This window comes from Telmatherina bonti, assembly GCF_933228915.1.
Source record: "Telmatherina bonti genome assembly, chromosome: 21".
Taxonomy (NCBI): domain Eukaryota; kingdom Metazoa; phylum Chordata; class Actinopteri; order Atheriniformes; family Telmatherinidae; genus Telmatherina; species Telmatherina bonti.
Genome location: NC_136630.1, coordinates 16,761,692 through 16,789,331, shown reverse-complemented (window position 1 = coordinate 16,789,331; position 27,640 = coordinate 16,761,692). Strand labels below are relative to the sequence as shown.

The 27,640-nt window shown below is 38.5% G+C and overlaps 1 protein-coding gene across 1 annotated transcript; it reads right to left on the bottom strand.

Moving 5' to 3' along the window:
- Positions 1–27,186, bottom strand: ngfrb (nerve growth factor receptor b; the record flags this gene model as incomplete). The annotated part of the gene is made up of 6 exons (XM_079260917.1): positions 27,088–27,186; positions 23,422–23,563; positions 17,555–17,911; positions 3,829–4,063; positions 1,885–2,045; positions 1–344 (listed from the first exon to the last, which is right to left on the bottom strand). Exons 1-6 carry the CDS (start codon positions 27,139–27,141, stop codon positions 1–3), a joined length of 1,293 nt encoding a protein of 430 aa, XP_079117043.1. The 5' UTR covers positions 27,142–27,186.
- Positions 27,187–27,640: the final 454 nt, after the last annotated feature.

Sequence of the window (27,640 nt, the reverse complement as noted above, 5' to 3'; positions counted from 1 at the left end):
TCACACTACAGAAGTGGCAGTCGGCTTTGGAGCACTTGGACTGAGCACTAGACTCTGGGCGATGTCATCACGGTTGATCTTACGCAACGCCGTGCACAACGCATCAATGCTGGCACAGTCCTTGTTTGCCCAGTCAGACAGGAGGGCTCGGACAGGATGCTCTTCCTGCTGGAATGTCATGATCCGCTCCTCATCATATCCAAGGAGGCCTGCGAGGTTGTACCAGTCGCTGTCCTGCATGTGGTTGCAGTTATCTCCTTCGCTGCCTCTGAAAAGAAGCTTCTCCACTTTTTCCCTGGTGTGGAGCGGAAGCAGCAAGCAGGGCTCTTCATCAATGGTGACAACTGTGGAGGAAAATTCAGATGGTTCTAGTTTTAAAAATTGACTTTTTTTTCCCACCCCTCAGCTCCGAGTTTTTATTTATACATCACTTGACTCACTGTAGAACAAAAAACACATGTTCTTGTACAAAAAAAAGTACAAAAAAGACAATAAAGACAAATTCAATGCATTGCATTGAAAGCAAGGTATCTATTTGTTTAAAAACACATCTTTCAGATCTGGAAATTGGTATAGCTAAATTTCACATTAGCTTACTGGCTTTTTAACAAATTTGATTGCAGACCTTGTTCCATAATCAAAAGGCGCAAGCTAAGCAAGCAGCATCCTAGCAGTTAAGTCAAGACTAAGATATGAACACTATACAGTGATGGTGCACTGTCTTAATTTGAAACCATAGATAGGAAAATATGATGGAGGAGTAAATAAATTAAATGGAAAGTTCCACACAAAAACTTTGCTAATGAGCATCTGAACAAGGTTGGCCACTTGGAAAGTAGTCTAAAAGCCTAATAAAGTCTACTTCAATTGCTAAGCACAGATGTGGAAAGCTCATGCTTACAGCTGTTGATAAAGCCAATGGGCAAACTTTAGATCAATTTTAACAACAAAATCTTTTTTAAAACCCTAAAAAAGATATTTTTTGTGCATTAAGATAATCCAAATGATTAAAATGTATCATATTTAACATAAGCTCAACCCCCAATCCAGAAGAAATCTTCTCAAAAGAGCATTGCATACAAGATGGAGCAAGAGTCTGACAGAGCTAAATGCATTTTAGAGGAAAAATGCAGGGAAAATCCCCTGAAAAGAACGGACAAAGTCTATGACAAAAAGTCTTTATAAGCTGTGAGACTTGCAATTTACAGTACTAAAAAAGCAGACCCTTTGTACAGTTTATCTTTTTTTAAAACAGTAAAACCAAAAAGCAAAAAACTACCATTATGTGTATATTAGAGAAATCTCATCTTTAAGAATGTTTCCCCTTTTTAAAATTTTTATCTCAGCAGTTGGTTTGCACACAATGTGCTCTAATTGAATGAAAAAGTGAAAAATTTGCCAAAGGTTGATACGATTACCACGTTAAGAGCAGTGTTTTCATGCTACTGTGCTTTTCCACACTACGCTTTCTTCCTTTGCTAACCGTTGGGCAGACATGTGTTGGAGAAAGTCCTTAATCATCTGAACTGGTTTGGTGGGATATGATAGAAAAGCAACCAGTGCACAAGCTACCAGAAACCAAACACTAGGCCTTGGCAAAATTTGCAGTCCTTGTTTGCCGATTTGCTACACTAAGTTTGAAAAGTCATAGCTAAAATGGAAGCAATGAAGTCATCAGATGGCACATTCCTGAGGGGGAGATGTTTTCTTTCAGCTGACTGAGACAGCTTAGTGCGCAGCCTTCAGGCCCATCACGCACAAGATTACTGGTATTCGTGCTCGCACATGCATTTATTCTGTTTGATAAATGACAGTCATATTACTTAGAATTGCAGGAGTGACTTCTGTGTATCTGTACCGTTGTGTGTTAGTGCTACAGTGTACCTGTTTGTGTCTGAGTTTGGCCCTGGTGTTCCTGCAGACTTTGGCTGTCCACAGAAATGCCACTGTCACTGTGCAGCTTCTCCCCCTCTGGTGACGGTGTCTGGTTCTGGTTGGCTGTGCAGTTGTTGGCTCCTTGCTTGTTCTGCTTGCAGCTGTTCCACCTTAAATAGAATGAATCATAAGACATGGAAAACAAACTTTCATCCATCCAACTTAATTCAGCTTTATTTTCCCCTGTGTTGTATGTGGAAATTATCCTTAGAATAGCTATAACCAGCCTATAATCAAATTTGATAAGTATGCGTGTACTTGTATGTTAGAGACGAGTTGGAAAAAAAAATAAATAAATAAAAACAAAGTCGGAGTGCAAAAGTTGTGTACATAAAAACTAGCCAGAGCCTTACCACACTGAGCTGATTGCATTCTGTCTTTCTATCTGCTTGTTTTGCCATTAAAAAGATGTTTATCTTTTACATTTGCACATGTATGCAGTGCAGTGATAGAAAATTATTATTCAGTAAAGTGGAACCTGAAAATGTCTATTTAGCAATGCAAAACACCAAGACCGGTTTAAGGTAATATAGGAGATGTTTTCTGCCTGAAAGAAGGGGTTTGGACTTTTGAATGGTCTATTTTCAAAATCTAGCTTGCTTGCTTAAACCATTTTCCAGGATCTCATACCCTGCCTTTAACAATTAATGTCATGCAGGGGTGAGGGGAATTGTCAGGATTAATAAATGCTGTGCAGGCGCGAAACGTTTAAAAAGAGAAAATCGTACTTTCGACTCAAGAACAGCTTAGTAACCTACCATGAGTTGCTCTAATGGCAGCTGCATTAGATAATCAATGTGGTAATAAAGTCAGACTAAATCAAATGTTATATGTTTCCTTTTGATATAACAATGAGGCCAAAGAAACAGCCTTTTAACCAGCCTTAAAATAAGCTGCTTCAGTATTTAACTTCCTGTGCTCAGAGTGTCTGGAAATAATCATGTCTGAATGTACAAAATTGCAGAGTTTGCCTTGATACACAAAGGCTAAAACATGTTGCACATTTAAAATTTAGCAGGAGTGTACAGGAACAGCGGGTTAGTGGAGCATATTGTCATCCAAAAGAAGGCTGAAAGCTGCCATCCAAAAAAAGCAGCAGATGATTTCATTAACAATTAAACATACATTTCAAACTGTGGCGGAACAAGAGTTTTGTCATTTTTATGGTTTTAAGTTTAAAGGGACCATTTGTGCCAATCCCGTAATCTGAACCATGAGTGGCGTGTCAGTATAAATTTGAACAGTTATAAAAGGGATAATCACAGTAAATTTTCAAGGTCAGTATTAAAAATTCTCTTCAGTAATTTTTGTTTTTACTTGTGTAAAACAGAAGCCCTAAAACAGAGGTGTCCAGCTCCAGTCCTCGAGGGCCAGAATCCTGCAGGTTTTCTATGTATCCCTGCTCAGACACACCGGATTCAAATTAATTAGTAGTAGAGCTTAATCAGTTGTGCACGTCATTGGCTGTTTGATCTATTAAGTGGAAGCTAGATGTGTTGGAACAGGAATACATGGGAAACCTGCAGGACAGCGGCCCTCGAGGACCGACTTTGGACACCCCTGCCCTAAAATGTGATGATATGAAAAAAACTAATAATTTTTTTTTGTTTTCAGGGACCATTTGCTAAAAATAAGCTCTCTCAGCCATATTTTAACAGCAGATGTTTTATTTTGTTTGTAGCATATTTTCAATGAAAAAAGCAAGAACAAAAGAAAGCAAACCATAAAAATACCCTTAAACCATATCAGGCCATGCAGAAGATCTGCCATCTGTATATCCAGACCTTCTGATCCAATGATTATAAACATTTTTAAAAGTAAAAATTTCTTCCTCAAACTTGAAAAACACTTGTTCTTGTAATCAGCTCGTCAACCATCATGTGCTGATCTCACCTTTTGAAGATAATGAAGGCTACCACACCGACAACCACGGCTGCGAGGATGGAGCAGTAGATGGGGATTAGTTTATCATTCAATCCCTGGTAGACCCGGTCCGGGGGATTGACATTAGTGGTGGCGGTGCTGCTGTCTGTGGGGTCCTCTGGTAGAAGTCCAGGCAGGTTAAAGTCCTCATCAGTGACAGATGAGGATGCAGTATATGGTGTGGGCAACGCTGACGAGTTTTGAACTGCACAGGACAAACAGAAAAGGGGACGGAGGTGTTCTTTATGAGAATCCCGAATGATTAAGAACAAAAACATGGTTTCACTCTACATAAACGAGATAAAAAGCGGATTTTATATAAACACGTTTAGGAGGTTTATACATCTCCTGAATGGTTGCTGTCAGTCTGATGATGTCAGTAAAGACTTTCTGGCTAAGTACAAGCTGAGTCTGACTGATATCCCAGACCCAGCAGGCAGATGCTCATCCGGGAAAATAACAGCATGACTGGGATTTTATTTCACTCTAAAGAGAAAATTAATGGGACAGTACAGTGGTTTTGTGTATGGTATAGCTTAAAAGATAATGCAACCATGATAGTTTATTTAGTGTGTGTTTCCAGCACAGCTGTGTTGCTAAAGGAAAAGGTATGAGCGACTTTGATCGATACCTTATTCCAGTATGTCTTTATTTATTTTGTGTATCTGAGTCTACAAGTTGTACAAGTTACATCCAAGTACCAGCAGATACACTGGTAATCCTACTTGATGTCAGTGCCTTTTTTTTCCGAAAGGCTATATAAATGATCTACCCCATCTCAAAGCAAATGGACACCATTTCTGGTTCTGCTAGAGGTCTTCTCTTTTTAGGACTGACTTTTTCCTCTCGACTCCTGCCAACTGTCCCCCCTCAGGACAAATAATTGAATCATAGTAGAAATTAGATGCAGAACTTTAGCTTCCTTGTCAAAGCAATTTTAGCATAAATTGATGCAGTCCTTATGAACAACATGAAATCAGATTTGGATCAACATGTATAATATAAGATGTTTAGCCAATTAAGGACTTTTTTTTGGGGTCTTTTCTGTTGTTTTTTGTTTTTTCTTTTGTTTTTGTTTTTTCACAGAATCAAGTAGATTTTCTGATAATATTTCACATCTTGTGTGCAGGACTTACATTCAGGTTATATCCAGGCTACTCATGTAAAACAACTGGGTTAGATGGTTATAAAGTTAATTTAAAAAGAAGTAGATAAAAATTGTATTGAAAGTGTAAATGTTAGAACAAATATGACAAGAAAGACGGACGGATATTCTATTCCCAAGCTTCTATAACTTTTTGAGTTTCTGTGCACCAGATATAAGCAAACATAACTGTTAATGCCTCTAATGCTGACAAACACAATAAGCACACCGACACAAGCGTTATACCCCACATGGTGGTCATTTCACCCTCCCCAAGGTGCAATCAAAAAGGGAAAGAACAACTTTGTCCATCCCCTACTGCCCGCAATGCTCCGACCATTAGCAGACATGTTCACTCCTCACCGCGGATGTGGAAACCTATCCTCGCCTGTCACTTACTTACGCTTACTCACATTAACAGGAAATCGGCCCGTTGGCTTCCAAGGACTCTACATACCTCAAGAGAGTCGCTAAGTGCAAGGAGCCATTTTTCATTGATGAGGTGAAAACACTTATTAGATGATGCACTGAGCTGCTGTGGGGGGTTTCAGCTGAAGGAATTTTTATGATATGATAAGTGCTTTGCAGCAACAAATATCTACTGATTTTTGTATCAAGTTATTCTAATATGTCAGTCATTGTCAGCCTTTAACCCATTAGAACCTTTTGTTGTTGTTGTTGTTTTTGTTATGATTTGGTCCTTTGCTGAAGTAACACAATCCCAAAGCTTAGTGGGAAAATGTTTCCTTGAAGGGTATTCACAATGCTAGTTTTAATTAACATGTAACACACAGCTTTTTTTTTTTTCTTTTCAGTGTTGTGTATGCACAAGAACAAATGCCAGTTTTTCTTTTGTTATGATGCTAACGTTGGTTACTTGCAAGATTTATTATTTCTTAAAGCCACTAAGTGAAACCATCAAAATCTTAGTTCAGGCATGTGCTGCAGCCTCCAGGTGCTTTCAGCTCATTTAAAGGAGCAGAACATGTATGTATAAGGTATGAAAATGCTTTAAGAATCCTAGTTATAAGGTTAAGTCTAAGATACACTCCTACATTTTGCACCTTTAAAACCTTCAGGCAAAAGCCTTTTATAAGGCAAGGCAATTTTATTTCTATGGCACATTTTAAGTACAAAACAATTCAAAGTGCTTTTCATAAAATCATCAAAAGCCTTGCGTGTGTTGTTAAGAAAAGGCAGGAAAAATAGCAGAGATCACAATAAAATAATAAATTAGATTAAGATATTAAAGACAAGATAAATTAAAAGTTGCTGTGCAGATTTCATGCATAGGTGCATGGAAAAAAAGAAATTATTTAAACCTGGATTTAAAGTGTCTGCATTTGGTGAAAGTTTCATCTCCACTGCCAGTTTGTTCCACTTGTTTGCAGCATAAAAGCTAAATGCTGCTTTTCCATTTTTAGTCTGGCCTCTGGTTTGGGAAAAAGCCTCATATGGGTGCAAGAAGAACTGTAAGAACTGGTTAAAAAGATCAACAAGCTTAAAAAATGGCACTGAAGTTGCATTCCAGTGCAATGTTAGCGAAGCTCCCAGGAATTGTGCTGGGTTGTAATGTAATTTTGATGTACTGACCTCAAGGGATACTGCAGCATCTAGGATCATCATATGATGCACGGAGGCCAGTTTTGAAGTAAAATGATTATCAGAATTTTATCTAATCAGTCCAATAATTTCTTAAAAGCCAAGATAATGAAGTCTTTACAAAGCATAATTAGATTGTTTTGTTCTATTTATACATTCAGGAAAATCTTGGATGTATATTAAAGACCAAAAGCATTTTTATCCCTATTCATCCAAGTCAAAAAGTCCATGGAAGTCCAGGGATTCTCCTTTAAAATCATTTAAAACATCATCACATTGAAACATACAAGCTCGCATCAGGAACACAAAAAGATTAAATGGGGTCCAAGAGTCTGTTCTGGTAAAATTTCACCAACAGAAATTTTCCACCTACAATGTAATTTTCCATCTGTAACACTCCCTGTAAAGAAGATTGAATTACAAGAGGAGATGGATTTACTTTGACCACACAAAAGCAAACTAAAAATATGAAACTGTAATAATGAAAAAGAAAAAAACAATAATAACCTATTTTCACACTAAAAACTAAATCTGTTTCCTCATTCAGGTCTGAAAATATTTTGACCTGCAATTTAAATGCACAAAAATCATAGTTATAGGATTGTTTAAAAAAAAAACAACAACAAAAAAAAAACCCTATGAAAATTGTGTAATGTGAATCTTGCAAAAAAAGAATTTTAGAAAGGATGGCAACATAATGAAAGGAGTGCAACTAGCTTGGTTCCACGAGCAGTGAAGTAAAATGCTCCAAAAGTTATCCAGCACCTGCAACTGCTGTCAAATGTTGCCTTAAGCATGTCCAGTAATAACACTTTAGTGCATAAGACATATATGATACAGTTCCTGAGACATCCGGCATCGCTTTATGGTAAAAACTTTGAACTTTCTTGTCTTTTTCCCCTTAATTGACACCAGAAAGAAGATTACACAATAAGAAGTTTTACATAATACATGGTAATAAAAGGAAAATACTTTTTTTTTTTTTTTTTTTTACATTTTGTGAAAGGGAGAAATAAAAAAAAAAACAAAACAACAACTTCTGATTAAAAAAAAAAAAGGACTTTTCTAACCATTTTCTTTTTATGATTTGGATCTTAAAGGGTTAACTTTCTTGGCACTGGTTCTGTGTATACTCAGTAAAACTAATATATTATATATGGATGAAGTGGTTGAGAAAGAAAAGCCACACAAAGTAGCTTCTGATGAAGCAAGAACATATCAAATTACATGTTGCCATCTTCCGTACATAGAAAAACAAAGACAAATGTAAACCACTATCAGTCAACGCCACAGTTTGTCTTTCTCTCCCATGATATCGTTTACCGCTATCACACATGTATACAAGAAATAAGAAATAGTCCACTGACACAAATCTTCTTTGTACATCATAAATATCCCCTCCCTCTCTCCAACTTTAACCCTTTCCTGTTCATGTTTCTACACTTCTGCTTGCACGTATCAGCCATGATCCTTTCTGTGGTCATTTGAATCTCGCATATTTTACTCATCTTTTACATGTGAACTAATATTTTTATCTTTTGTCTTTTAATATCATTACTGTGCTCTCCTTCCTCTCTTAATCAGTGAACTGCAATTAAAACAGGACCCCAAGTGTGTCTGCTGAAACCAATGTGATTTGACACAAAACATCTTTCTTTGGTTTTGTTTTTGTTGATGTTTAGGGAAAATTAGTGCTCCACAAAAAACATTAACCAATATTAGTGTCTTTTTTTTTTAACTAAAAGGTTGTTTTCTGGATGAAATAACACCCCTTATATCTTACACAAGATTTAAGTTGGACACTCAAATAAGCTTGATTGGTTAAGTCACAAAAATCAAAATGTATAAAGCTCCCAAAATAATTCTTTAAACTCAAATTTTACAGTAAACACAACATTTATTATACTTATAGTTATGCATAATCCAATTGTTAATTTTACTGAATATTGTCTTTGGCTTTATGTCTTAATAATTAAGAAGGTGAAAGGAGAACCAGCCATGTGGGCACTAATAACATGCGGGCAATTATATAGAAAGAATGTTATATTGTTAATCTGTCTGCACTTTTGTGTTAGTGTATATATATGCAGGGTCAAGTGTGTGTGGTTGCAACTTATGTTTAACCACACCTGAGTTGAACTTGTAATTCCAGCTTTCTCGCAAACAGGTGTTGATGTTTCAACACCGTATCCTTTACAAGCTGTCTTTAGATTTATGCACAAAGGAAAGGAGGGGCCTGCTTTTCATTAGCTGGAACCACACTGTCAGCTAACATAACCTGAATGCCCTTTAGCTTATTTTCATACAAGTCCAAATAATAATACCATACTTTTGTTGCAACAAGCTCAAAAGAAGGAATAAATTGCAAATGCTGATGAATCATGTTTCCTTGTTTTGTTAAACTGCTTGAGACATATCTCTATCTTTCTCCTTAAGACTTGTGATTCAGATGGCACCTTCAGTGACCCATCTCATTTTTCTGTTCTTTCTGTGCTTCAGACACACCTCTAAACGTGCATGCATGTGGACGGGAAGCTGTACTGGGAACATGTGTGTGCACGCCTGTGTTTATCTGTGCGCCTGTTCTGCAGCAGAACGTGATCAGCACTCGTAGAGGTCAACCAGAGAAACCCGAGAGTGCAGAGGAGTAACTCCATCGCTTTTATCGACCAGGCTGCATTCTCAGCATCTGTTCCTTCTCTCCACTATCAAAAGATTTTTTCTTTCTCTTTCCTCTCTGAACCTCTCCGCTTGCCTTCCTGCATGTTGTTCTCATTGTCATTTATTTTCTGTTGTACAGTTCAGGTACAGATTTGCTTCTAAATGTGGCTCACTGTTTACCACTTTCCAAGAAGGAATACACCAAACACAGTGTTTCCTTTGACAAACATATGCCTAACAGATCAGCTATGAACCACTAATGAGAATGTTCTGGAAAGCAGCAGTGAACTTTCTGATTGAGAGCGTCAAAGATACACCAACGGCAGGATGAATAATAAGCTGCAATGATGGTTTCTTAAATAGTCACTGTTTAGGTATCTTGTGAACGTTTTGTGGATGAACAGAAGTAAAAGTAGATGTGCATAACATAATACGTTGTAAAAGGGAAGTCAGATGATGAGTAAATACTGAAAATCTTTCTTGGATACACATGCTTTTCTGCTACATCTTTAAAGTGCTTCACATAATCAGGATTTTTTCATCCTTAAGGAGACTTTGTAGCTTAATGAAGGCAATACTTGAGAAAAACATTTAGGCTTTGTCCACACATAGCAGGGTATCTCACAAAACAAATATATTTTTCCATGATTAGACCTGTCTTCTACACGAAAGCACAGATTTACTGCAATAAAAATGTTTCTTTAAAAAACTTCCAATATACATAACAGGGGTTTTAGTTTTTGAAACATCACTGCCTGTGACAAAAAATGCTCAATATGAGACAAGTGTTTACACACAAATGGCATAAATGAAAATGCTTAACAATGTGCTTTAGATGCAGTTAGATGTGGACAAATTGTTTTAAAAGACGGTGGGAGGAATTTGGTTTTACAAAAACCCAGCTACATGTGTACATGGTCTAAGTCCAAGGTGGAAGGGAATGAACAAATGTCATCACTGGTTATCTCCATTTAAAGGCTAGCTTGCCAAAAAATAAAAAATAAAAAATAAAAATAAACTAAATAAAAAAAAGTTGAGATATCTACCGTACGTAAATCTGTCTTACATTATCCTCAGAAACTTTGGAGCAGAAAAAACTGATCACGTTGTGTTCATGTTTGCTAAAACTGAAGTGGAAGCAATGTCAGAATTTTAAACCCAGGAATAATAAAAAACTAAAGGCATGCCCTTTACTTTGACAGAAACAAAGTAAAGGGCATATCTTTACTTTGTAAAAGTTTCCCTTTATGCCAAAGTGCAGAAATTACATTCAAGTAAAGATCGAGGAAAAAGGTGTCAATAAAAGCAAGACTTCATTTGGCAAAGACGCGATATCCTGTAGCACTCCATAAATCCTCACAAGGACAAATCCTCTACTGAAGTTTTGTCAGTAAATTGACGGCACGTGCAAACTTCAAGTGTTGTAGTCACCCTTGACACCAGATTAATTCATTTGCGCCAAATCTCTCAAAAAAAATTCTCTTGGAATGTCAGGGGCAAATTCCTGATGAGTAGCGGGCGACTTTTGGAGACAGAGTCAGGAACCATACATGTTTGGCAGCTGACAAAGAGACACACTTGACTTTAAAACTTCCCTTGTCATTACAATGCTCGTACTGTGTGAAGCGGGGAGCAAGAGGGTTAAAGACAGAAGGTCAACTGTGGCCACAGAGCCCAAGTCGATTGAGATATAGGTCAGTAGATGTGATGGTCAAAACTATACGACACACAATGACTGCCTGTGTGATACAAAGACAGTGAATTGTTAAGTCACACTGGGGTTGGGGATTCTTCACAACCACTGATGTGGCAACCCTCTCAATGCAAATCTGGAATGTTGATGGCATTTTGCCCTTTTATCAATTTCCCCATTTGTCTTCTTCCTTTTATCTGTCTGTCAAATGCTTGCTGGAACTAACCATTCTTTAAATGCTAGGACTGTCAAGTCATTGCTTGGCAATAAACTCCTTTCTTACTAACCTCTGTCTACAAGCACAATGCAGAACTATGCATCCAAATATGATTGGAATAGATGTTTCATTTATAAATCATTTGCAAAAAAAAAAAGAAAAGAAAAAAAAAGTATGTCACCAGTTGAAACTATTGGATTTAGTGGGAAAATGTTTTCAAACTTTTGACAGGTACTGTATGAAGTCAACCTTTATTTCATTTATTGGTTTTTGAACGACCAAAACCAGTGGTCACTGGGATTTTGCAGCTTTAGGCCAGGAGATAGTTTAACTGAACACTTGCAGGATCCTTTGGGTCAATCACCTCTCACTCTGAGAAGTCCATCATGTTTTAAAGCAGGGGTCGGCTACTCCGGTCCTCAAGTGCCGCAGTCCTGCAAATGTTAGGTGTTTTCCTGCTGCAACACACCTGATTCAAATCAATGGCTAATTGGCAGAGTTGTGCAGTTTGACGTCAAGCTCCACACAAGTCTGCTAATTAAGTCTAAAGTAGGCCAGGTGTGTTGCAGTGGAGAAACTCCTAACATTTGAAGGACTGCGGCACCAGAGGACCAGAGTAGCCGACCCCTATTTTAAAGCATAAATACCTGCAAGATAACTCTACTGCTCTACCTGCAAGACCTGCAAGCTCATTCTGTGCAAACATTGGTTTTCTGAATCTTGAACTAATGAAGATCCCATCTTTAAGGAGATAATATAGTTCTATAATAAGACCCTTTCAAGATATTGAAGAGATGTGTTGATGTCCTACATAATGACACAAGTGCTGCTGTTTTAATCTGTCTTCAATCATATACTTTTCATCATATTTTTGATCAAAATGGTTTGTCGAATACCCGGTTGCAGATTTAGCATTCTGAAGACACAAATAATTAAAATCTTGATTTTCTGACTCAGTGACTTCTATCTACCCTTTCTTCTCCTTCAACCCTTCTACCCTCCCTTTTCCTCTTTTCTTTGTCTTTGTCTCAGATGTGCTGGCTCTGAGTGCCATGCATGGTGCTGGTTATCCAACTGTCTCATTTCTAGAGGGCAAACTGTCGTAGTGAAGGTCAACCAAACTCAGGAAGGAAATAACTCCCTCCCTACTCACCTATCAACTCAATAGCAAAATGGACTTGACCCGATTGCTCACCCCTCCCCTTCCTCTGAACTTTCATCCTTCCATCTGTAATGTTCAATCAGTCATATTATTGATTTTAATCTGTATCTTGGAGTATCAGTGCCCGGAAGCTCATACACAGGCTCAAGTGTGTATGTGTGTGTGTGTGTGTGTGTGTGTGTGTGGGTGGGTGGGTGGGTGGGTGTGTGTGTGTGTGTGTGTGTGTGTGTGTGTGTGTGCGTGTGTTTGTGTGTGTGTGTGTTTGTGTGTTATGACTCATAGTCAGCTAATCCTTTGAACTTTCCTCTTGTGCATGAGTATGCATGCATATTATAACTGCATAATGTGCTGCAAGCTGCAACCTTTTTGGTTTTTTGCTGCCTTGCAACCTGAACCTTGGGCTTTGGGTGGCAGGTTAGCCGACATTGGTCTCGTCAGTCTCAAGGAAGAATATTCATGGAGTGAAACTGGCCCTGAGGGCTTTCAGCCAAAACTTTAGGCTGATAAGAACAGGCAGCACCTATTTTGTCAGACTCAAGCATAGCTCATTCAACTTTAATCATGACAACGACAGTGCTTTGTCACAACGTGTTAGCCATCCTAACACTCCTATCGACCAAGCATTTTGAAGATAGACACGCCAAAATCAATAAATCGCTATGTACATGCGAAAAGCTCATTGTGTTATTCATCAAATTGGTGTTTTTGTCTCAACACTTTGCAACGACTATTCATTCTATACAAAGCATTGACTTAAATATAGACTGACTTTGACTACATAGAGAGCATAGAGCTTGATCCATTACTGTTAAAATATAGAAAGGCGTGTGCTGCAAAGGGCAGCCATGTAACAAAGTAACAATATATTTAATCAGTCTTTTCAATGCGAACAAGGAGCAATTCAGCAGTTGACAAAGATGTGGATGTGAGTTATACTGTAAATACAAATGTATTATTTAGCTTCTTATGTAATAATCTGTATTGACAATACAATATTTACTGCAGTTATATATAAAATAACATAACTGGTTTCTGTGATCATATTACCCATACTATTTAGCATCCAGGTTTGGATGTTTTTCAAAAAAGTTCATTCAATGCCGTCTTCACTGCCATCATGTCATAAAGCCAAAACCTTAAGGGAATCCAGAAAATGGGATTAATTTCTAACTTACATTTATACTCACATCTGTTTTGCTGTAATGTGATAGTGTGGACTCTGACTAATGTTTAATGAACTGAATGATGACCATTAAACAAAAGAATAATGCTTGATTTGATTAGAATAGATTGAGTATAAGTCTCAAACACTCTCCCTAATGTATATATATATATATATATATATATATATATATATATATATATATATATATATATATATATATATATATATATATATATATATATATACTGTAATTTATCAAGGTGGCTGCATTCCCTGCCTTTCATTTTTTGCTAACGCGTGCACTTACAACTTTTATTTTACTTTTTGCTAATAACTGACAGGACAGAATATTACTTTAATGAGATGTTTCGCTTGCTTTAAATAGCTTCATTTTCACCACCATGTTCATGACCCCTAAAAGGACTGTGAGGATTATACTATGTTGTTTAATGCACATCCCAGGGGGGCTCATGCAGCTTGATTACCCCCCCTCTGCATGCAAACCTCCCATGATCTTCAACCTCTGACCTTGCTTGCTGGCCTCCAGAGGAGTGGAAGTTGTATCATGCTTCTTTAGATAAGCATCTTGCCTTCAAATCCTCAATTCTGTGGGTCTAGCCTGACAACGTCTGGTCAGAATTAACATGTTTTACAATCACACAAAGATAGTTTTTGTTTTTTGTTTTTTTTTACAGCCGTTACAAAACTTAAAATATACATTAATCCTCTTGAAAATTAGAGGAAATTGGATTTTTTCTCACCTATTAACTGAGCTTATATTCACATGAAGAGCTGTGAAATCCCCATAGAGGAAAATAGCCCTAACTCAAATACAAGTCAATTCAAACAGAGAAGCAGTAAATTAAGGCGTTAAAATGATGTTGTGGTCTTTTTACCTTCAGCTAGACTATGTCTCCAGTGTCTTAAGTTACAGTATGTCTTTTAATGAGCAGTGGCCTTGTGTGTTCCTCTCAGTCCCTCCACCTTCCTGGCTGTGTTTAGCCTTTAGGCCTGTCGCCCGACTCCACAACATTAATGGATATGGACGTCTGGCATTGCCACAGATTTGTAAGCACTGATAACGCTTGTGCTTTGGTAAAAAGATTACATTATAAATAAAAGGAACATGATTGGGTTAGAGTGAGGATTAAGTATGACAATGAAGCCCATATGCAGTGGGCTGTAAGTCATCATGCTTGGTATTGCAACAAATTTATCATATACTTAGTTTGTTATCTGACGGATATATTAGCATTGAAGATGAATCATATTTCCAAATACCACACTTCCCTCTCAGAAACCACAAGCTGAATTAGGCTGTCACAGAAGGATACAAAGCAAACTACTTTGATGCATATTGTGTCAACTTCTGCTTATCAAGACCTTTTCTGTTCAGGGGTCCAGATTCTTTTAAAGCTGGAATGACCCTGTATGACTTCTTAGTCTTCTGTGTTGGACTAACCCATACAACACACCTTAAATATGTAATGTGCAGAGAAAAACATACCTCTTCTGTGGTCATATTGTACAGACTGATTTTTTCTTTTCTTTTTTTTTATTCTTTGTTTTAAGAACTTATCAGGAGTTAGCAGTATACCTGCAGTGACAGCAGTTAGAGAGTGCTCAGTTTGGTAAATGAGAGAGGTAAATTTAGCTTTGTAATTTCTACAAAGCTAAAACTAAAGGATGCTCAGAAGAAGAATTTTTAAGAAGAATTTTTCGCCATTTAAAAAAGCTCAAAAGTGAAATTTTCATTATGGATTGCTTCTGGTTTGTCAAACCAGACCTCGCTTACGTACTTTCAATAGCCTTACATAACCAATTGAAGAAAAAAATCACTTTAATAATAATAATAAATAAAAGAAATCTCTTGAAGTGATTAATTATGTATCCATTTTCTTGCTGCTTTTCTGGGTTTGGGTCACAGGGCAACTGCCCAAGCAGGGAAGCCCAGACTTGCCTTTCCCCAGCCCCATTTGCCGGCTCGTCAGGGGGAACATTGAGGAGTTCCCTGACCAACCCAGAGATGTAGTCCCTCCAGCGTGTCCCAGGTCTTCCCCTGGCTCTCTTTCTGGTAGGACATGCCAGGAATACCTCACCAGGGATTTGTCCAGGAAGCACCCTATCCACAGGTCTAAACCACCTCATCCGGCTCCTCTTGATGCAGAGGAGCAGCAACTCTATTCAGAGCCCCTCCCAGTTGACCGAGCTTTTCACCCTTCTCACCCTGTGTATAAAACTCAGCTGCTTGTATTTACGATCTAATCATTACAGTCACTACCCACGGCTTGTAACCATAGGTGAGGATAGGAACGTAGATCGACCGGTAAATCGAGAGCTCCACTTTTTGGCTCAGCTCCTTCTTCACCATGACAAAGTGATCCAGTGTTTGCACCACTGCACTGATCTGCCTATCAATCTCCCGTTCCATCCTTCCCTCATTTGTAAACACGACACAGAGATACCAAAACTCCTCCACCTGGGGCATGATCTGATTCCTGACCCGGAGAGGACACACCACCCTTTTTCAGCTGTTTCAGATCTGGAGCTGCTGATTCTCATCCTAATCCCTTCAAATACACTTAAGACTAGCTCTAGCAAGAGCTGGAGATCATGAAACTAACTGAACCACATCATCTGCAAAGAGCAGAGTCCTAATCCTAAGGCCGTCAAACTGAATCCCTTCAGCACCCCGACTGTGCCTAAAAATTCTGTCCATGCAAGCTACGAATAGAATGTGTGACAAAGAGAAGCTGTTATGGAGCCCAATCCTCACTGTGAAGGAGTCACTGCTGGCAATGTGGCCCAAGCTCTGGCATTGGTCATACAAGGACAGGGCAGCTTTAACAAGTGGTCCCGTACTCCATACTGCTAGAGCCCACACACTCAAAGGGTGTGCAACTGCTTCAATATTTTATAATCAGGATGAAAAACACACCACTCCACCTCAATCTGAGGTCTGTCTATTCAATGGACTCTTCTCTCCAGCAGTCTTGAATAGACTTTACCTGTGAGGCTAAGGTGTGTGATCCCACTGTAGTACACCCTCTGGTCCCCCTTCTTGATTAATTAAATAATTCATACATTACTCCACAGCATATGTTTATTGCATAAATCATGGCAGTACAGTGTCAGCTGTCTGTCCATCACTAATAAGAACACCTCTAATGTAATTTGTCAACAAAAAAGCCATGTATCCCTTGTTCAAACAACACAAAATAGTCAGCTCACTTTCAAAAGACACAGATCCACAAATATATTACATAAACTCCACATAGCTTTACTGTCTGTTTTAGTCATTGTAGCATCTTCAAGTAGTCCCATGGGCTGAACCAAAAGCATTCATAGGCCACACAGGATCATGGGAGATGCACAAAAGACTTCCTTTAGCCTGAGATAGGCTATGTCTTTGCCACTGTGATCACCATATCTTTCAGTCTGCTGCCTCAACAGACTGTTAGCTAATCAACAGAGTCCTTTCATTGTCATCTCACAAAAGCGTTGATTTAATCTGCGAGGCATCAGATCATTGGAATGAAAAGTGACTGCAGCCATAAGGAATTTGTGATTTAGAGTGTGATACCCACAGGGTGCAATGATATAAAAGATATTCAGAGGCCTACTCACATATGACCTCTCTCTAAACCTTTTGTATTAAAAAAGACTGTGGTCTTTGTTTTGGGAGATGAGATGGGTTCATTTCGGCAATGAGACAAGCTTTCTTTTGGCATTTAGATCTTGGGCCAACAACGCCAACAGTGTCGAGCAGAGATGAGCTGATTACTTGGCTGACAAAGAGGATGTCCAAGGCACTGTGCTGTCTACTCAGCACGTGCACAAATATAGTCTATTCACTTCACTGTCACCCTGGGCAGTGAACCCAGTCAATCTTTACTGTGCACAGAAGTTCATGACAATTTGTTTAGGATTTGGATATCAATGCACAGCTCTTTGTTGAAACCTGGCATATTATTCACTAAATAAGTGTATTGACAAACTTAATAACATACAAACTATAAGGAATGAGCTTTAAAATAATGTAATTCTCTTACCTTGGCAAACTGTGTCACTGACAGATGTGCAGGCCTGCAACATTTCACTGTCATCGCAAGTGGTGCACGGCATGCAAGGATCTCGAGAACTTTCCTGGTCTGAGTAGGTGTCCACGGTGCACTCTTCACAAGTTGTATCATGGTCATACTCGCAGCTGTACAACATGCCATGGCCTTGTGGACATTTAGTGCAGGGTTCACAGAGCTGTGTGAGCTCATTCAGGTAGAAGTTATAGTTGCATACACAAGTTGCATCATTGGAGTCAGTGCAGGGTGTCTCCATGCGGTAAAGGCCTGTGCACTGTGTACAGGGCTGGCATTTCTCTTCGTGGCTGAAATTTTCAGAGAAGGTTTCACCTGTAAATAGAAAATTTACATTGAACTTTATGTTGGACAAATATGTGATTACTTTTTCTTTCTTTAGCATCCATCTGATCTATAAAGATATTATCACTCAGTTGGATCCACAAAGGTGTTTCTATAAGGAACAACATTGAAGAAAAAAGTAACTCAGTTTTCAATATCACTTTTAAACAGGTTGTTTTTATCTGACGTGTGATATTTAGCTTATTCCTGCATCGTATCAGCAATAGACAGTTTCTATTAAAATTATGTGCATCTTTTCAAGTTGTACGATGGCTGCAAGCTTTGGTGCCTTCCACAGTTTTGCTTTCTTTCATTTTTCTTTTTTTGTAACACAATCTTTGTAAAAGGCCAAGTTGGATATCACTGCATTATCTTATATCAGTGGTCCTTTTTAGCAGCAGAAATAGCAAATTGCAAATAGTTTAAAAAGGTATTTTCTGGCATTTAGATAGATCGGCTCTGGGGTAATTATATTTCTGGCTCAGAAAGGCTTTTTTCTTGAACAAAGTTAAATTTTTCCAGCCTGACTGGACTGACACCCATGAAATGTATATTCAGCTTTACACTGTGAAATGCATATATATTAGCTTTTCTTCATAAATTTTCTCTTTACTTTGACCTTTCCTGAAACTGCTTCTGATATTCCCCAACTTTAGGGGCTGTATCAAAAACCAAACTAGATTTCTAAAATATAATAAGCTGCAACAGATTTTTCTTTTGTTGTGACAAACATATCAGCCAACACATGTTTATGATGACTGCAAGATTCATAAGGACAGAAATATCCGCGAAAGGTGCAATCAGTGCTGCACAGTTTCTGAAATGGTGTTTCAACTCGATAGAGATCTGGGAAACGTACTAAATTATGCAATGCACCCATTTGTAAGATTAGTTAGTGTGTGAGTGTGTTTACAATGAAAATACTGAAAGAATGGTGGACACACTGTAAAAATAATACCTTGATTCTCCATATATCATTCAAATAGTCTTCATTTATTTGTGTTGAAACAGAATTTCTGAATCAAACAAGAAAATAACATGAAGATTAATTAACCGTGAAAACATTGACTGTGATTATCTGCCGTTTTATTTTTTCTGGAGTTTGTTTTATTTAAACTTTTTTGTGCCTTTTAACTGTTTAAAATATTCTAATTCCACCATGTTTGTAGTCTATGTTTGTCTTCCTGCTGTTATCTAAATCACTGTGGAACATGTTTGCTTCAAGCATGACAAGAAGACACAAAGACTGAGCAACTATTTTGGCCTAATTAAATTTGTACTGAACAGCTGATCTGATTGCTAGACCAACCAGGGTCAAGATGTCTGACTGGGCCTTTAATAGAGGTGATTTTACCAAAGATAAAACATGACAAGTAGGAGGTAGGAACTGTTGCTAAATTAATAAAAGTTTGGATAAATGTAGTGTTTTAGAAACATTTAAATATCTGAACCTAGTTACGTCTAACATGGACCATGGTCAACAAATATTCAATATCGCATCATTATAACCATCTCATATTCAGATTTTCAAAACCTTTAATGGTGTAACACTTTAAAATTTAGCTGAAAAGGGAATTTTAACATGAATCATTAATCGGTTATATAAACTGTTACGGATTACAATAAGCTTTCATTTTATCTCTAAACTGAACTGAAATAAACTAAAGCGACAAAGGAGACAAGAGGCTGTAGACCCTCTGCAGCTCAGTGTCTCGCAACATATCAAGTTTTCAACTTGCATCGGGGCCCACCAACGAGGACAAATACCTTGATGATGCAGAGATTAGAATGGAGATGAGGAAAGATAGCCCCCTAGCCAAAGACACAGACAGACAAGGGGAAGACAAGAAAGCAAAGACCCTGTCATCTGAGAACCAGATGAATCTGCAGTTCTGTCTTAAATTGATGGTGTCAAATTTGGGTCCCTCGCATTTTTGTTTAATTAAGTTTTCAGTTAGTGGACACTAAACAGCTTTCTCTCTGTGGCAGTGTTAGTCACGTACTGCTATCCCCTCATCCCCTAACCATAATATCTTGCAACATCCTCCCTCTCCTCAAACAGACATGCTCAAACTACCCCCACTACCCTAACTACCCCCCATGAGTGCTCTCAGAGCCATTATCATAATGCCATGCATCAATAATGCAAGTCAATACATTAATAACACTGGCTGCAGCATGGAGAGAGGAGTGAGAATGGGGGTGTGTGATGAAGGCAAATGGAGGAGGGGAGTAAAAACAGTATTCTCCTTTCTCAGTAAATCATATAACAGTGCTTTTGCCACTGGTTTAACATTCAATCCCTCCCTTTGCTTCAACAGCCATATAAGGACTCCATATTTTATCTGCTTTGAAAACTGCACAGTGTGTGGTGTGTGAGTGCGAGTGTTTTTCTGGACGTGTTTGTACGTGTGTGTATGAGCCACTAACTGCTGGCTGAGAAGTTTGACTTGTCTCCATTCCAATTGTACAGCTGCAATTGCTCTGTTTCATCTCCACTTATCTGCTCATTCATCCAAAGTCCTTGGAGTGTCTCAGTTGGCTGTCTTTTTCAACATTTCAGCCAGGCCTCTGTAAAGTATCTGAACTAAATGAGGCCTAGATGCTACCACTCAGAAATGAAAACGTTTCTGATTAATTAATTTTTTTTATTTTAGATTTAGGAAATAACCAAACATAACTCAAACTGATGACACATATATATGTAGGGAGTGTTCCGAATCTGTATTCATATTTCTACAGGCCAAGTGTTCTTTTAAACTCTGCAAAGAGACTTTGTGGTTGTTTCCATCTGTGAGCTAGTTAGCTCAAAATGCTAATCTTTCCAAACAAGAACAAGCTAACTAAAATTATTACTAGTTAGCTTCCAGTTCTGAAATTTGGAACCAAAGGAAGCAGAACACTAACTTTATTGTAGTAAGCTAAATATGTATTTGAGTATTACACATTTAAAGAAGTTGTTTACAAGCTTGCAGATCTGATCTCTTTGGTGTTTTCTTAAAATAGTAATGTGACGCTAGCAGATGGATCTGCTTTGCATTTCTTCGTTTCCATGATTGAGTGCACATGGCCTGTCACTCTCTTGTTTGTTCATGTCCATGCAGAACAAGCAGAATGATAATTATCACTGCTGAAAACCTCCATGTTGTGCAACAGAAAGCCAGAAGCATTTGAGATATGTCTCATAAAAGTAATTTTGGGCCTAAAATGTAAGTTTTTATCCAAACAGCAGAGAAAATGATAAATCATGGGAAGACAGTTGTCTGGCAACAACATGTTGTAATTTCTGACTCTTAAACTAAGACACACTACTAAAAGCATAAATCACTGCACAGAATTCCCACAAATATACAAGAATAGTTTTTTTCCCACCTAAAAATTCTCTGACTTGTCTCATGACCTAGAAACTGAATCATTTTGTGACTGTGGGATTGCTTGGCTTATGTTTTGCCACCGTTCACTGACCCAGTAAGGTTGACAGCTACTTCCTGGACTGGACATATGATGGTCAGGGAATTCTTGCTAATAATAATTATGTGAGCACAATAACATATGATCTGGCACTGGAAAAATCCTATTCTTCGCAGGCTCAAGCAAATCTTTCATCTCAAGCAGTAATACTTGCCCTCCTCTATGTTCAAGTATATAGTCACTCCATTGATGTAGTCTTAAATATCTTTTGTAACTCTTTAGTCTCCAGCATTACTTTAAAAGAAGGAATCTACACTGCTTCCTGTCTTACAAGTAGTTGGTATGACATGACTCATATATTACTCTAAAAAGGCATCTCACCCTTCATTTTCCCCATGCAACATCTGGAGATGATCCCATTCTTACTGCCTTCATGTGTTTCAGGCCAATGCAGCCTCTGTCTCTACAAGGTAAAGTCCAAGATGAGTTCAGATGTGCTGGAGAACAGTTATGTCTGAAATATTTCACTTTCTAATATGCAGATTTATCAGTCTTTTCATTAAGACAAGGATCTGCACGTTTTCCAGGACACATTACAATCACAGGCAAAAAATGTTGAAATGAAAGTATTTTATGTGTGTCCAGAAACAAAGGCAAATTTTATAATCTTATGCCTGAAATTAATTTTTAAAGGTTGAGTCTAGGTCTGAGCACTCAGTGTGAACCTCTCAGTATTTGGAACTGAGTTTCTTGAGAACCAGTTTCTTCAGATTTAAAGCAACATATTGCCCAGTCTTTGTATGATATGGTTTCGTTGCTGCTTAACAGCTTGGTGACTTGTTGAATTTGGAGCATTGTATCAAAATGCTTTTGGAAGTGATGGTTCTGGATGCAAACAGTTCAATTTCGCACCTGGACTCGTTAAAGCCGTACCATTATAATTTATTCAGAATGTGGTTTGGAATCAGATTACTTAACTAAGCAAGGAAGTAAATAATCTTTGGCTGGCTGCAGGCTTAGTACTTAGGCCTTATGCCAAGTGTAGTTACACCATCATAAATGTTGTTTTCTTAATATGCAGATAACACTGATTGATACCTCTTTTACAAAATCCAAAAGGAACAGAACAGCTTTCCACCTCACCTGAGTCCATTTTCATGAGCTCCCAGGTCATTATACACATGTGCTTTGATTTTGCAGAGTTTAAAATTACATGAACTATATGTGAATGAGAAATGTGAAAGGTTTTCAGAAACATAGTTAATAACATGCATAAGTTTCCAGAACAAAATGACTGTTTTTTGGACAATGTTAACTGTGGGCCCAAAGATCAGCTCACTGTTATCTACTTTTAGCCATGTACCAAGTGTATATAAATTTATACTGAGTGACAATCATTCAGTTGTAAGATTTATCATAGAAGACAAATAACCTAAATACTTGAAAAGGTTACACATGTGAAACTATATTCCTAAACTTCTTGACTATAGCATGTGTTGCATGTGCAGCATTTTCTAGAGTTGTGTACTCCTTCTCTTCTTTATTTCCAAAAGACTAAGGTCTCTCTTTAGTGCTTTACGTATATCAAATCATATTTTATAGACTTTTGCCAGGTAATCTTTAGTTGTTAAATGTTCCACTGAGTGTTTTGTCAGCATTGGGGTTAGTTAACACTGATTATATTAATTATATAGTTACAGTAGCACAGTTGTGGCTACAAAGAACCACTGCTGTACCGAACCATTTCTGCAATTTACAGCCCTGCATAAACTCCAGTTTGAAGTATAAACTACCAATCGAAGGTTTGGACAAACCTTATATTGACTTTACTGGGAAAATGGGTCCAAACTTTTAACAGGTAGCCTATATGTTATGCTTTGACTTAAAAAGCTACAGATGAGTTATATCAAGAGGAAATGATCTGCAAGGTGGTCAATTTTTTAGTCTTTAAGTGCAGGATGAAATTACTTTTTTCTCTATTTCTGCATTGCTATTTGTACTTGTTCATATTTCACAAATTTTCTTTTATGTGCATGTATGTCAACATAGCAGTTAAACAGCTTTTTTTCTTTTTTTTTTTAGATACGTACTGTCAAGACATTGAGCGCAAACTGTCTGAGTGGCTCCACATGGTTTGATGACGCCCTCCCCGGGTGCACACTGCTTGCAGCATTCTCCTCTGGTCGTATACTGGTTGGATGGACAATCTTCCAAATTGGCCAGAGCTCCAACCTCCAGGTCAACAGAGAGGTTAAGCAAAGAAACAATTACATTCAGCAGCAAAGATCAGCAGATTCCAATCAAAACACATAAAATGTCTTTAATTTTCTGTAAAGTGCCAAGGTTTATGTAACATCTAAACTGAAAAATTGTTTGGCATTGTGCAATGTGAACATTACAAGATGGAACAAGGATAAAACAATAAGTGCTTTGTAATAAAAGGAAATAAAAACAGAAAAATAAACTTTTCTTTTTTTATCTTCTTTCGTAGTTATTTCTGTAATCTCCCTTTAATTTATTTTGGATCCACATAGTAAGTGGCTTCCTGCCTAGAAAGACAAAATGGGGCAAAAGCAAAGCAAATTTCTAGGTCGTGTCCCAATTTTCTGGACTCTTGTGAAATAAACAATAGTTTATCCCGATTTGGCTTCAAGGCATATTGTAATGAGACAATTTGCAGAGCTTTTTTTTTTTTTTTTACTGTTTGAATTGGTTACAACTTGTAGACGCATGGGAACTGTAGGTGCAGAACTTTGTTTTAAAGGATCAAATGCCAAGAAAGTTGAGAAACCTCAACTTTAACCACGTGAGAGCATAACTTTCACATGCAAAAAACATGTGCATTTACAAAAAGTCACTGAAGAACAACTTAGCTAGGAAATGTTAGTCCTAGCTCCAAACATTTTGCATAGTAACCTGTTGAGTGTTTTATCTTAGCCGTTGACAGGTAAAGATGTTTGTGCGTGCCTCTACTTCTGCATAAATGCATGAGAGCACACACACTCATGCACACTGGTGTCTAACCCTGGATGTGCTGGTGTTTAAGTGAGAACTTTGAATGTGTGTGGCCCTTTTACATTACAATCACACAAAATCTTTGTCACACCAGCCTGTTTTTTATCTTTCATGTTCTGCACTCTGCTTTTCTAAAGCAAACCTTGATTAAAGCAGCAACTGGACTCGGACTTGGATTTGGCTTTCATTCTCTTCAGATGCATGAGGTGTTTTTGTTTTCTAGTCAGCAACTGTGAAGTTCTTCTGTTCCACCTTGTCTTTTTAAACAGACAAAATGCAGACCAGATGTCAGAAAAGCAACGCAAAACAAATACTTTGGCTTAATTCGATAACACTTTTAGAATATGTCTCATACCATGAGCAACATGTGAGTCAGCTTGTTCTTTACTGAGGCGAACATGTTTTCAGGGAGATTATGAGTAAGAGTGAACCATACACTTCCACACAGGATGTGCGCGCACATGTAGGTACAGTATATTGATGGGTCCATTTGTACCCTCAATATAAACCGTCAGGATTCAGGTGTGTTTGGAATGTTGCTGACAGGAGAGAGCAGCTCTACAAAATTCCCGAGTGTTCCCGCAGGCACTACTGAGTCAGCTGACACTTGATGTCTATGCGTGTGTTTGTGTCAGTGTGCTCATCATGCAAGTGCATACACACTCATGCACACATTCTCTTGCCCTTGATGGAGCCATGTTTCATTCACCTTGAAGAGTTGGTATTCAGTTCTCTGCTCTGCATGTGTTTGAGAATGTGGCTTCTGTTTATTCGGGGGAACATAAAATGTTTCATTCATCATAATTTCTAATTATTCCTCAGAGTCCTTAAAGGAAAAATACTTTTAGGACACAAATACAACTGTTACTCATCAACTAAACTGCAACACACTATTTACCCCACCGACACATACTTATATTTATACAAGTTAAGTTTGTCACTGGGCCTCCCTCTTCTTGTCCCCCTTAACTATCCCCTTTTATTCTGCACACGCCCACTGACACGCATGCATCTTCACAAATGCCTTCACAAACCTTTCATGTGAACAAACCTGTTCTAAAATGACACTTCTGAAATGTCTCCAAGTTCCAGCGTTTGGCATCTGCTTATGCTTTCTCTGAGCCTTTTCTGGCTTCAGGTGTGGGTGCAGCACTAACACCACCACAAAAACCAAACCTGGGATTTAAGTGCATCACTTATGTCTTTTAAGTTGTGCAAACAGAATAACTGGAGGCTAATGTGATTTGAGCAAACAGCATCTGGAATGAAAAAAAACTAAACAAAAACATCCAGCGTTTTTTAGCAAGTTGGAGCTTGACCTGGACATTTCCTGTAACTGGTTTAAGAGGAAATTAGTGGCTTGCACTGCTAAACATTTGCCAGCCAGTCTTAATGGAGTTCAAACAAGATCACACACATGCACACGCAAATGTTGTTTTTTGTTTTTTTTTTGCAGAAGCATGTGGACACAGCGTCAGCGCTCAAACCAATCTAACTACTGCTTTCCTTACTTTTCAGTTGGAAGCACTTAACCTCTGGACCTGAGCTGTCAGCGCTTGTTAAGCCATTAAGCATCCTGTAAACCTGCCTCCTGATGAGCTGTCCCTAATTTTAAACCAGGCAGGGATCTTGAATGGCACTGGGCAATGCTGGTGGTGCGATGACAACCAGCCAACACTAAATCATCACCTCTGGAGAGGTGAGAGGAAATAGAGACATAAAGAAAGGAAAGAGGAGTGAGCATGAGGTGAAAGCAGGAGAGGAAGAGTGAGGAGGAGTAGGAGAAGGAGGGGTTTCAGGGTCTATCAATATTGCATGTGCTGAGCCAGCAGAGGATGCATACCCATCATGGGAGCATCTGTCATGTATCAGTGATGCAGCCTTCTCCTAAACCAGAACCTTGACAATTACATGGCGCTGACTGACCATGTGTCGTCAGATACTGGAAAACTATTTCCGTCCTGGGCCTCTGTGTGTCCTCAATATAAATCAGAGGGATCATAATAAGAGACTCAAGAGTTTTCACATATCCTCATAAGATTTCAGCTGCTGGCTTGTCTTGTCTCTCTCTCTCTATATGGCCATGCTTTCCTTGTTTCGCTCCCTGCAGGTTTGCTTCCTCGAAGTGAATGGTGCGATTGTGTTTTGACTCCTGTGTGTGTTTTGTTAGTCTTCTTGATGTTGATAAGACATCATGTGGCTCTCTATTAACAGCCTCATCCTCCCTTTGGCAAATAAGTGATACGTAATGTTGAGCCAACTTTCACAAACTTGGTGAATAAGAGCTTTGCAAAGCATTTTATGTCATAGACAAGCCCCTCCACTCCAAAAAAGCTGACTGCGCCAGTACTATTGTTCCTCTGTCCAAGGGGACACATGTAACTGAGACGGGTGGAACTATAGCTCCAGCAACTTGAGCTGTAAAGTATCAACCTGAATGGCCGCAGAGCACATCCGTTCTGCTTTATGTTGTCAAGTCAGGGCTGAGGACAAGACAGGTGTAGGCGTGAGGACACCTGAAACATCCACAGAAAAGATCTGAAACTCATACAAAAGTCTGGTTCAGCCTTTAAATGAGGAAAATATAGACATGTTGGCAGTAATTTGTCAGGAAAATTTGCTATCAACAACGCAAAACAGGTTAGAAGATAAAACTTTATGGCAAACTTGTGGCACTAATTTAATTCCCCTTAATGCAATGTTGTTGTTTTTAATGCTCAACATTTTTTTTTTTTACTCACCACTGCAAGTAAAACTGCTAAGAAAACGGGCTTCATGTTGGTTCCCCTGCGCATCTTTCCAAAAGAGGTCACCGACGGGATGCAACGCAGGAGGATGCGGTTCTCAGAAACTTCGAGGTGAAATAATCACTGCTGTCATTGCTGCGTTGGTTTGGTTTGGGAAAGTAAAAGCGACAGGGACAGAAACTCTCCAAACGGGCTGGTTCCTGTCAAGATGGTCAGTCCAGAAACTCTTCCTGCACGCGCGCGGTACTCTGTGCGTCAACTCTTTGCGGATGAGGCGAACTCATTGGGTTTTAGGGCTCTGTGCGTGTTTCTTCCACCGGTATCGTGTGGCAAACGCACTCAGCTCCACGGCTTCAGGGAAGGAACCATCTCCTATCCACGCCCACACGGCGCGCACACACGCGCAAGAGCTCTTGCCTTTAACAGCTAAAATTATGCTCCAGGATGTTGCTGACTAGTCTGAAAAGCTAGGATTTTTTTTTTTTAAAACTAGCAAACAGATTGAACAGTGTGTAAATAATTTTTCCACGTTGTCACCTCTGTGCCT